A 12,500-nucleotide genomic window follows, 5' to 3' on the forward strand; every position below is an offset into this window, starting at 1 on the left:
GTTTGTATATAGTGAAAAAGTACTATTTGATTGATAAGCCAATCATATATAAGGAAATGCTGATTTTGCTTATTATGCAAGCCTTTGAGAACTCAGGTTTTTGAGGTGATTGTCATATTGTGAAGATGTGTATGCTTGCTGTCGTGGTTCTAGTGTGGGATCATATGATTGGGATACAGGATATACAAATAACTTGGAAGTTATATTGATCAGTGATAGAAACTGGATGGAAAATAGTAATAGGTTAGTAGTTTTAGATTATATACGTACATAAAACCATACACACATATATAATGTATATATGGATATAAATATATATATATATATATATATATATATATATATATATATATATATATATATATATATATATATAGATATATTAATTATATATATATATATATATATTGTATATAAATTTATATATATATATTATATATTAAATATATATATATTATATATTATATTATATATATATATTATATTATATATATATATATGTATATGATATTATATATATATGCATATATATATATATATATATATATATATATATATATATATATATATATATAGATAGATGTATAGATATATATATATATATATATATATATATATATATATATATTTATATTTATTTTTTTTTTTATTTATATTTATATTTATATTTATATTTTTATTTCTATTCCAATTTATATTTATATTTATATTTATATTTTATATTTTATATTTTATATTTTATATTTTATATTTATATATTTATATATTTATATTTATATTTATATTTATATTTATATTTATATTTATATTTATATTTATATTTATATTTATATTTATATTTATATACACACACACACACACACACACACACACACATACACATATACACACATACACACACACACACACATACGCACACACACACGCGCGGGCGCACAAACATAATTATTGTACATGAATTTGTGCTAGCTATAATAAACTGACTTCCCATGTTCATAGACTATTAGAATGACCTCATGCTCACACTAAGATAATTCCCCAGGATGCAGTTACGGGTCTGCTTCCGGCAAGTAACCTCAACGACCATGCTTGGGTGCGCGACAACCTCTACTCCATCATGGCAGTGTGGGGGCTCTCCATGGCGTACAAGAAGAATGCAGACTTGGACGAAGACAGAGCCAAGACTTATGAGCTGGAGCAGGTAAGACGGGAGTGTCTTGTCTTTTTCATTACGTTCAGGTATTGTTTTCCGGCGGTTTTCGGACATGTTGATTGAGAGAGATGATCGATAAATCTTCTAAGCTGTATGGCAAGAGATCGATAGATGCGGGGCTTACCTTTCATCATTCCTCAGAGTTGCGTGAAGTTGATGCGCGGCCTCCTGAACTGCATGATGCAACAGTTGAGCAAGGTGGAGAAATTCAAGCACACGCAAGCTCCCATTGACTCCCTGCATGCCAAGTATTCCTCCAAGACGGGTCAGATTGTGGTCAAGGACAATGAGTGGGGTCACTTGCAGATCGATGCCACTTCGCTGTTCCTCCTGGTCCTGGCACAGATGACTGCATCAGGTATGGCTATTGGATATGGACTGTGAAAGGGAGTGTTTTGCTTGGTTGTATCGGGTAGGGAACTTGAATAAGGGAAATGTGATTTTGAGATAGAGATTTTATTGGCCTTTATCTCCCATTTATTATCATCGATTCTATATGAAGAAGTAAGTATATACGTTGAGTATGAAAATTGCAGGACAAGAACATGTACTTTTTCATCTTATGTTTTCAATTTTGCCATTTTTAATTTATCTTTTGAATGTGGTAGTTTCCTAGTAAGATTCTTTGTATGGATTGAAAGCAGGAAAACTGGAAAAAAAAATAAGCTAGAGAAACCATAGACATAGGAAAAATTCTAAGAGTTCCTTGACACGAAAGCTGGCAAGTGGTGAAAAATATCTGGTGTTTTATGTCATGCTGGCTGACAGTATGTGATTGTGCATTGGGGAAAGACAATTCAAGGTGTATTTGATATAGAGCAGAAGAGAATTTTTTATATGTTGTATTATAGATATTATAGAAGAAAGAACTCTTATTATTATTGATTATTACGTCACAAACTTTTTGCAGGTTTGCAGATTGTGTTCAACCTGGATGAAGTTAGCTTTATCCAGAACCTGGTCTTCTACATAGAGTCTGCATATTGCATTCCTGTAAGTCTTATGTGGAACTTTAATTTGATATAGATTCATTCACTCTCTTGTTGATGATTAACACTTTTGTTGATTGTTGCTTTAAGGAATTAAGGAACAACTATATACATTATTGTATCTCAAACCTGACACACCTCAAACCTATCACTGTCTATATTATATATCATTTGTAAAAACATTCAATACTTTAGTTACCTGAGACATGTATATAATCCATGTGAATCCCCTCTCATGGCAGGACTATGGGATCTGGGAGAGAGGAGACAAAACCAACCACGGTCTGCCGGAACTCAACGCTTCAAGTATTGGTCTCGCCAAGGCAGCCCTGGAGGCGATGAACGAATTGGATCTGTTTGGGGCAAGAGGTGGGCCAGCCAGCGTCATCCACGTGCTTGCCGATGAGGCCCAGAAGTGTCAGGCTGTGTTGCAGGTTCGTCAAGTCTCCTACCTGGGAAGGATGACAGTTGTTGTTATGTTATGTGAGGTCATTTCATTGCCTGCTGTCTCTATATAAGGAGGTGGTTCCAATGATGAGGAGTATTTGGGAGAAATGTTTGTTAAGCTCATGGCATGAATATGAAAAACAGGGAAGATTATACCAGAGACGAGAGAATAATGGCTATGATTTATTTCCATTTTAGCCGTGACTTAGTGAAAATAGATATTTTTTCACAGAAAAAAAACTGTTTTTACAAAGGTGGTCAAGATACTGTGTATAGTATTCTTGAATGAAAAAACTTCTTAATCAAACGTATCAATGTGAATGGCGTGATCTACATGCTGACCTATTCTAAAAGAAGTGTGCTTCTCTCAGTCCATGCTGCCACGTGAGAGTAACAGCAAGGAGGTGGACAGCAGCCTCCTGGCAGTCATCAGCTTCCCTTCCTTTGCCGTGGATGACCCGATGCTCATCAAGCTAACGAGGGACACCATCCAGGATAAGCTACAGGGACGCTATGGGTGCAAGAGGTTCCTCAGGGATGGCTACAAGACTGCCAAGGAGGTAGGCTTAGATGTAGCAGACTTTTCCTCTTTGAATAGAGGGGAAATAACTCCTCTTCCAAGTCACATTATGATGTGATATTGATGGATGTTCATATGTTTCGGAGTGTAATATTCACACAGTAGTTCGGTTCCTCAAGTCCCTAAAAACATCAATGATTTCAAATATTCATCAGGATCCCAGCAGACTCTATTATGAACCTTGGGAGCTGAAGAGGTTTGAGAAGATCGAATGCGAGTGGCCTCTCTTCTACTGCTATCTCATTCTAGACTATTGCTTCCAAAATGATAAAGAGGCAGTTAAGGAGTATGCAGAAATGCTGGAGGAGGTGAGTGTGTGAGAGACTCATTAATTTTTCTTAGGAATGTCTTATTTTCAGTCTATGATTGATTGATCTCTCAGGTTTTCATTTCAAATTAGAAATACTGTTTTATTTTTGATTGGTCAATGTCTATATTTAGTCCCTTTTTTCTTCTTCTTCCTTCCTTTATTCGTTTTAAAAATGAGTTTCTGTATCAACTATTCCTCTTCCCTCAGCTATTAGTAACCACCGAAGATGGCCTGAGACTTGTGCCTGAGATCTACACAGTCCCAGAGGAGAATGTGGAGCAGGAGTACAAGGAACCAGGTTCTCAGGATCGTGTGGCTGTTGGGAAGCTGCCCTTCATGTGGGCCCAGAGTCTCTTCATCATGGGGCGACTCCTGCAGGATGTGAGTAATAGCTCATGGTAGTGCAATGTTAGCATTATAGATTACAAGGAAGCATTATCTTGATTATTGTTATCTCTGTGTATAAGGCATGGCACACAAAAGAGTCAATTTTAGCTGACTATATACGTTGTTTGTGTCCATGAAAAAAGAAAAAAAATGGTTTTAGAGACAATTCTTTTTAAATGTAAAAATAGGAGCTTAGAAACTCAAAAAATATCTAAGCTCAAAAAGAACATTTTTTAGGCATAATTACAATTAGGATTGAGAATGATATTATCTCAGTCTTTAGTGCCAAAGTTTTTGTCTGCCTAGAACAATTATGCCATATTATGAAAGCACTCAGGCTCAATAACTTACTAAAGTCCACTGTATAAATCAAATAAAGAATATAGGAAATAGAGAGATATGTAACCATTGAAGAGAAACATTTATATGCAGAGACACAACAAAAAGTGATAACACTGATTTTTTTTTTCTAATTTGCTTTTTTTGTTTGTATTTATCACTCATGCTTCTGAGATAAAGTATAGATCATAACATAATGAAAGAGTATCACAGGATAAGCTTTTCAATTGATATAAAAATATCACACATTTAAGAAAGGGTGTTTAGTTTAGCCCCTGACACAAACATTCCTTCCGGTAGAACTTCTTGGCCTGTGGCGAGCTTGATCCCCTCAATCGTCGCCTGGGCTCGGAGAAGAAACCAGACGTGGTAGTGCAGGTGGTGGTTCTCGCGGAAGACTCGAGCATCCAGGCCAAACTACAGGCACTGGACATCCCCGTACAGACAATCAGCGAAGTCTCCCCCATTGAGGTCCAGCCGGCAAGAGTCTTGTCGAAGCTCTATGCTCATCTTGGTATGGGGTTTAGTTCATTTACATTTTATTTTCATTTCATTTATCTTTGGAAACTTATTGAAAAAGATTGAAAAGTCTGTGTGAGTATAGATAGATAAATGTTGGACCCATTACAGGTCGGAACCAGAAGCTAGGTCTTTCTGGACGTCAGAGTCGTGATGTTGGTATCCTCTCTACGAGCAAGTTGTATTCCCTTCAGGATCGAATATTTGCCTTTACTCCCCAGGTTAGTCAATATACAAAATCTTTTATCTTTACTTTTCTTACTTTGAATGTCTTGAGAATTATATATTTATATTGTTACAATATATTGACAAGAAGAACCACAAATTTGGCATAGCATATGATAGGTTACTTTTCAGATTGTTAAAGCTTGCAAATAAATGCCTATAATCCGTGTTTGTAGTTGATTTTTGAATGAGATTTCTCCTGTGATATATACACCAAAATATGATCACATGTTTGTATTTTCTCTTTTACAGGATTATGTGTTTAGGGGAATGTATATGTCAATAATCTGAATAATATTTTCCATTCTGCAGTGTCAGTGATTCTTTGGTGCAGCTGACTTTGCAGTTGAAACTTTTGTCTTGCATTCTTTGACCTCCAGAGCATTTGAACTGGACACTCTAACCTGCCGTCTATTTCAGTTCGTAGATCGACAGCGATTCTTCATTGCCTCCGATTTGGACCTTCTTTTAGACATTTTCAAAACTGAACTCAACTTCTTGCAATATACGTGGAAGCACATGTTGGGGCGTCCCATTGTCACGCTGGAGATCAATCAAAGCTTCCTAGGTAACGGTTCAGGTTCATCAAAGACACCCAGTACCATCCCCAAGCTTGCATAGAGAGAGAGAGAGAATTGGCCAGTCCCTGCCAACCCCTTCTAACAAAACCTCCCCGAGTTGACGGGCCTAATTCCAGTAGCGGTGTCCAAGCGGCCTTGCTCTCGTAGTCGGTCGTTGTCTCAGTCCAAGTGATGCTCTCCTAGCACTCTCAATACAGGGTTCTCTCCTTGATGCAAACTATGATGATAACTGTTTTGTTGTTATCATACTTTAAGGTTTGGTATTCAAGGAGGGGTAATACAGAATAGGAGATTATCATTGAGATGTTGATGTTGTGCTTGTCAGTAGGTTTGAGGAAGTATGTAGTGAAGCCATCTTCCGAGAATAGGGTAGGCATGTCTTTGGTTAACTGTTTCTTTTGCCTTAGAAGTATATAAAGTTTGCATGTATATGCTTGTTAAGGTTTCCCATTCTTACATATTTGATCAGATAGTTAAGCAGTCAATTACTCACACTAGATAAAAGATGTTCTCCATTTTTATTCATCATCATGAATAAGAGTCACAGGAAATGTTATGTCATCACAGTCAAATGTTTTTGTTTTATTTCTGTAGAAAGCAGATATTAAGTTTGGTAAGTTGAGATACTCATAAAAATCATAATGTTTTGGAAGAAGTCTTTACACATGAAAAAATACTATGTTTATTAATGAAAAGTTAGAGGGGAAAGATCAACATAAGGGCCTTTTTTGTCCAAGATATTGTTTCATAGATGAGTTAACTCAGTGGTAATAGGGAAGATATTGATTAATATATTTTTTGTCATTAGATTTTAAATATTTAGGCTCTGTAAATTGTTGATTGATAAAGACTGATGCATAAATGTTGCAAGAAAATAGCCAGTTATATGGAAGTGATTTTTTGGGTTTCCTTCAAGAGAAATCCATAATAAAGGAACTCCATGTGTAGAACCCTAAATTACTTCTTTCAATATGATTATATTGCAGTCATAGAATACATTCCGACATTTCTAGAATCTGTTTTATGGCAAGAAAAAAGTGATATAGTACAGGCTTGAGCTTCTTCACTTATTGTCTGTGCTTATCTGTAGCTTACATACTAAGTAAATCAGAAATTGATTTTATATGACCTGTGATTTCATGTGATCTATGGTGTCTTGCCCCTTTTTTTTTGCTGATTCTAGTCATCAGTTTGTACTTAAAAAGAAGAAATTGTGTGTGTGTGTGAGAGAGAGAGAGAGAGAGAGAGAGAGAGAGAGAGAGAGAGAGAGAGAGAGAGAGAGAGAGAGAGAGAGAGAGAGAGAGAGAGAGAGAGAGAGAGAGAGAGAGAGATGAGCTGATATTAAATAGATGAAGATGCCCATTCACTTAATGAAATTTGACAAAGTGAGTCCTCTTTTTGGATGAGCTGAGGTACATTTTGTAATCTTTGGCAATGCGAGTAATGAGATTAGGAAACAGGGTTTGAATCTTTATCATATATCTGAACACAGAGCTTAGACAACTTTGCAATCTTACTTTTACGGAATCATGTCCTGGTTTTGATCGGCTTATGAGCACAATAGGGTTAGAGATAAATTTTCAGAATGTACTCTTTAAATGTTCAAAAGTCTACATCACTGCTTGATTTGGTGTGAAAAGGGATTAATGGAAAATGCCTGAGGGAAGGGTGTTGTGTTCTTTCAGTCACACAGTTTTTTTCCTTTTGTGTTGGTACAATCTTTTATTTATTTATTTATTTATTTATTTTTATTTTTTTCAATATTCTTGTTCTTTTTTTCAATGTGTTGCTTTTTACATAATGTTATTAATATGTATGATTATTTTTTTATCGTGATCTCCTCTTCATTTTGGTTTCATTTTGCTCTTATTTGTGTCAAGTGGGAAGGTAAGAAAATGTCTTCTTCTTTTTTTCTCTCTCTCTTTCTCCTTTCACAAAAAAAGAAAAAAGAAAAAAAAAGAGGCATTTGAATTATGAAAATGAATATGCTTTCCACCAACACCTTTTTCTAGTACTTCGATTATGATGAGAGTTACCTGTCCAATGACGTGGACCTGGGGATGTACTGCTATGCAGCCGCACTGGATTATTTGCGATCCACTTGGAAAGACATTGGCCGGCCGACAGTTTGTTTTACAATGAGGACTGGCTACTTAGATGGTATGTCCCTCATAGGACTGTGAGTGTGAGAGCGAGTGTGAGTGGGAGTGGGAGGGTGAGTGTGAGTGTGAGTGTGAGTGTGAGTATGAGTGTGAGTGAGTGTGAGAGTGAGGATGAGGATGAGAATGTGAGTAAGAGTGAGAGTGTGACTGTGAGTGAGAATGAGAGTAAGAGTAAGAGAGAGTGTGAGTATGAGATGGAGAATGAGAATGAGTATAAGAGTGACAGAGTGTAAGTGAAAATGAGAAGAAGAGTAAGTGTGAGTGAGAATGAGAAGAAGAGTAAGTGTGAATGAGAATGAGAATGATAATGAGAATAAGAGTGAGAGAAAAAGAGAAAGAGAGAGGGAGAGATTGATAGGATAGCTTTATATATGAGTAAGTATCCGCTCAGGGAAAGAAGGAGAAAACAACTTACTTATGAATAGGTTTGCAAAATGCTGCTACACTGTCAAGATTTGTGATTATTCATTATGTATTTTCATGTTTGTGTTTATATATATTTATACACATCATTTTGTGAATGTCTTTGAATTTTTTGTTGTAGTGACTAGTGAAAACTATTGATTAGTATAAATGCCAGGAATCAAAGATTAGAATTTGTACTGGTGTGTAGGACTGGTTTCTTTTTTTTTATATTAGACATTTTTATGTATTTATTTTTGAATTGCTGTATGTAGAGAATTGGTTCCAGACTAGAGCTTAAGCTTTGTGTTAGTTTGTCTTAGTACTTAAAATGTGTACTTCGGTCCCTGCCGTAACAGTAAGCTTACTTGGGATGTTATTGCAACACGTAGTAAGGAGGAGCAGCTTTAGTCAGCAGTCCTAATGCATCTCTAAAATCCTCCCCTGCAGTTGATGTAATATTACATTCCTCTAGGCAAGGGCAATTGAAGGAATGTTATTATCATCATTATGATTACGTTTGTTATTATTATCATTATTATTATTATTATTATTATGATCATTATTATCTTTTTTGTTGTATTTAGGAAGGAAGTAGATTACTCGAGAGCATGTTTAGGTACTCAAGCACTGTTTGGCTTCCCTTACCTCTAGCAAGCTATCTTCGCTTAATGCTTGAGGACTGTGTTCATGTGTTTGTTGACTGCGATGAGTAAAAATGTAAAACAAATTGTGAACTTGGATCTTTTGTCGTCAGCCATAGTCTCCTGTAACTTCACCTCCTGGCAACATTTTCATTCTTTCTTTACCATAGTGATTATTGTAGTTATTGAAAATATGTTCACAAGTGAGTGTTGCATTATACCCTCTAGCCTACCGTGGATGAGTTAAAGATTCTCCGACAGTATGTTTTTCAAGCTTTAGTCTTGTGCTGTTGAGCGGCTGCTAGAAAGGAGCTCTGGGCCCCATTTGCTTGCATGGGGAGACAAGGGCAGCTCTTGTTCTCAGTCTCTGCTTATTTGTTACTCATTATCTTAGATGTATTATTGTTTTCAGGTCCTTTCTCCTTTCAGCTACAAACTTCTTACTAGTAATACTGGTTTGTGTTCATCTTAAGTGAGCCATTAATCTAACTTTAAATCATTTTACAGTTTGCTTTGGTTTGAGGTGGATGAGGAGCCACATGTTTTGATCAAGAATTGATATTGTTAATTTGATTGAATCTCTATGTGTGGAATCTGGATTTGAAAATAGTGAGAGTATGTTGTCATTTGGATGTTGTTGTACCAGCAGCTATTCCAGAAATTAGTATCAAAAAGAGTTTTATTTTTGTTAGTATCCCATTTTATGATTGAAGAGAATGGCAAAAGTGATCATGTTGATTTGTATTTACCTACTGGTTTATATATGAGCTTGTTCTAACTGTTTTTTTATTACTGATACAGCTGAATAAGAGTTATGGCTTTGATTAATCCATATATTTGTGATTTAACATCTTATGTGAATAACCACAACCATTTTTGAATGATAGGAAAATAATCAGTTTGGTTGGAACTTGACTGAATGTTTACCAGGAGAGTATTAGATTTCAAGGCAAATGGTCTCATGTCAAAATCTCATTTGATTTTCAGATGAATTCCACTTTATCTTTTTAGTTATCTTGTACATTATTAGTGTTGGTCTAATGATCAAATTTCCTTCTTTTTTTTTTTAAATCCAAATTCCTACTTTAATGCTATGTATGCATGCTTTTTTATGTTTGGTATTTAGTGATAGAAAAGGAACGGAACAAACCAATCGTACCTCCCTGAGAGAAGTCATTGCGATATCTCCGTAGAATAAATGTGAGACCATTTGTCGTTGTAGAGTGTGGACACGGAAGAGTGGTACGCCATGCATGATATAAACCTGCTGTGCTATTACCTGAAGTCACATGTTGCCTTCCTGAAAGAGACTTGGTTCAGCTCCATGCTTGGCCGACCTACTATTACCTACCTTGTCCAGTCTTTCATGCTAGGTAAGCTGCTCCTTCTGCTTGCAACGAAAGCTGAATTGCACTTCTTTCGTTTGTTTGTTTGTTAGATCAATTTGGGTTATTTTCTTTGGGAGTTTGCTCTCATGTCTGATTGCTTGTAACCAGAAAAAAATATAGTTAAACTGATGAATATGTTTTTTTCATTTGATAGTCTTTCAGAACTAAATTTTACCATCTTGAATTAGACCTTATTATTGGAAAATTGATTATTATCATGATTGCAGGGATTTTTTGTTAATTGTCAAGGAGTTTGTCTGAAACTTTTCAAATTTTAATATTTGTTATTCTCATAATTTTTGCTTGATTTAGTATACTTAGTAAGTGTCTGTGTATTATGGTAACCCATAAAGAACGAAATTAACCATTTTTGGTTCGCATTCGTATGTGCAGAAGGGACAAAATACAGCAAAAGTTGTCCATAAAAAATAAGTGTCAAGATGATCCTTATCAAATATTATTTGAACTGAAAGAATTGTGAGTCAATGTACACCTTTTTTTCCCCTCCCTGTCCTGTGGGCACGGCAATGTCAAATAACTGATTTCCTTTTGGGGTTCAAATTTAGATGTTGTTTCTGCTTCTTGCTTTGATGTGTCAGCTGAGAGCCTGTGAATATTATTTATTATGTTTTGGAAGTCATTTCAATTTAGATGTGAGTTTGATCTTTAACTTAGTGATTGATTGATTTTGAGAGGTGGTAGAAGATTAGGAAACAAAGTACTTTAGTTTTTTTTATTATATTTTGTTTTATTGTTATCATTATGATATATATATTTCTTTTCTTTTTTTTTAATTATCATTATCATATATATTTTTTATTTGTTAAGATTAAAGATCTAAGATCTGGTTGAGGGAGGTTTATGTACACATCAACAAGCTTGCACTCATAGGCCTACATACACATGCACACACATATATGCATTTAATCATATCCATACTCATACACACATGCACACACACAGCTCTCCCTTTCTCTCCCTCTCCCTCTCTTCTTCCATCTCCCTCTCTTTTCACTCTCTCCCACTCCTTCTCTCCTCTCTTTTGCTTCCTCTCCCTTTCTCCCTCTCCCTTTCTCCCTCCCTCTCCCTCTCTTCTTTCCTCTCCCTCTCCTCTCACTCTCCGTCTCCTCTCACTCTCCCCTTCTCCTTCTCTCCTCTCTTTTGCTTCCTCTCCCTTTCTCCCTCCCTGTCCCTCTCTTCTTCCCTCTCCCTCTCTTCTTCCCTCTCCCTCTCCTCTTACTCTCCCTCTCCTCTTACTCTCCCCCTCTCCTTCTCTCCTCTCTTTTGCTTCCTCTCCCTTTCTCCCTTTCTCTCTATCTCTCTTTCAGACATATGTAAAATCACACACATATAGATGTAGATATGTATATATGTAAGTATGTATTTATTTATAAATACATTTATATGTAACACAAGTAATTCTGTACATATGTATTTTGTAAATATGTGAATATATATAGGGGATATATATATATATATTTATATATATATATATATATGTATATATATATATATATATATATATATATATATATATATGTATGTATATATATATATATATATATTAGTTAGTCCCAAAATATAACATCATATTTGTCAACTAGGTAAATCTTATTTGAGTTGATTATAGCATGTTATGTGTATTTTATTTATTTTTGGTTTAAAAGAAACAATTTAACCTCATATTAATTATTATTCTGACTTTGCGCACAGAGGATGGCAAGATCCCGATGGCTATGGTGTCGACCCTAAAGAAGATCAAGAGTGGATACATCAATGGAACCAGGTGAAGATATTTCGTCTGACGAGAAGACAAGTTTAGAGGATGACAGTGATGTTATAACAGGGATATTGTATGATATATGTATTATATGTATAACAGGGATATTGTATGATATATATATTATATGTTTAACCCACTCACGATGGGGGCATTCTAGCCTTGAATGTCACAATGCCAGGGCTTTCGAACGCTTAGGCCTAAATCAATTAAATGGCTGGCACAATACTGTGCCGCCCGGCCACTGGGCTTTTGAATGAGCGGTACAGTACTGTACCACCCGTCCAGAGAGGGTTAAGTTAGGAATTCAAGTTTTAGTGAATCCTAGTTGCATAGATGATTAGAAAGGATTTAAAGCGGTACTTCTTAACAGAGATACATCTAAAGATTTTCATCTATTTATTCAGTAAATTAGGGAAGAAATTTGCCAACGGAAAGAATATTGGGGAGTGCCCCTGCTTCTCAATATAAAGAAATGATTAAGTTTATTGTAAGATGTAGAGGGTTATTTAAATTTTGACTGTTTGGTAGATA

At 35.4% G+C, this 12,500-nt stretch overlaps 1 protein-coding gene across 1 annotated transcript in view; it reads left to right on the forward strand.

Annotated features, from left to right (window-relative positions):
- Window positions 1-12,500, forward strand: part of LOC122253591 (putative phosphorylase b kinase regulatory subunit alpha) — a 95,215-nt gene that overhangs the window by 1,006 nt on the left and 81,709 nt on the right. The window contains exons 2-12 of the mRNA XM_086532495.1: window positions 1,043-1,201; window positions 1,355-1,571; window positions 2,124-2,206; window positions 2,445-2,636; window positions 3,021-3,209; window positions 3,385-3,537; window positions 3,747-3,920; window positions 4,566-4,779; window positions 4,896-5,005; window positions 10,021-10,171; window positions 11,900-11,972. Coding sequence (XP_086388621.1) covers window positions 1,043-1,201; window positions 1,355-1,571; window positions 2,124-2,206; window positions 2,445-2,636; window positions 3,021-3,209; window positions 3,385-3,537; window positions 3,747-3,920; window positions 4,566-4,779; window positions 4,896-5,005; window positions 10,021-10,171; window positions 11,900-11,972 — 1,715 coding nt within the window. The remainder of the gene's footprint in view (window positions 1-1,042; window positions 1,202-1,354; window positions 1,572-2,123; window positions 2,207-2,444; window positions 2,637-3,020; window positions 3,210-3,384; window positions 3,538-3,746; window positions 3,921-4,565; window positions 4,780-4,895; window positions 5,006-10,020; window positions 10,172-11,899; window positions 11,973-12,500) is intronic.

Source organism: Penaeus japonicus, unplaced genomic scaffold (assembly GCF_977035675.1).
Source record: "Penaeus japonicus unplaced genomic scaffold, GWHDUDI00000001_assembly GWHDUDI00000037, whole genome shotgun sequence".
Taxonomy (NCBI): Eukaryota; Metazoa; Arthropoda; class Malacostraca; order Decapoda; family Penaeidae; genus Penaeus; species Penaeus japonicus.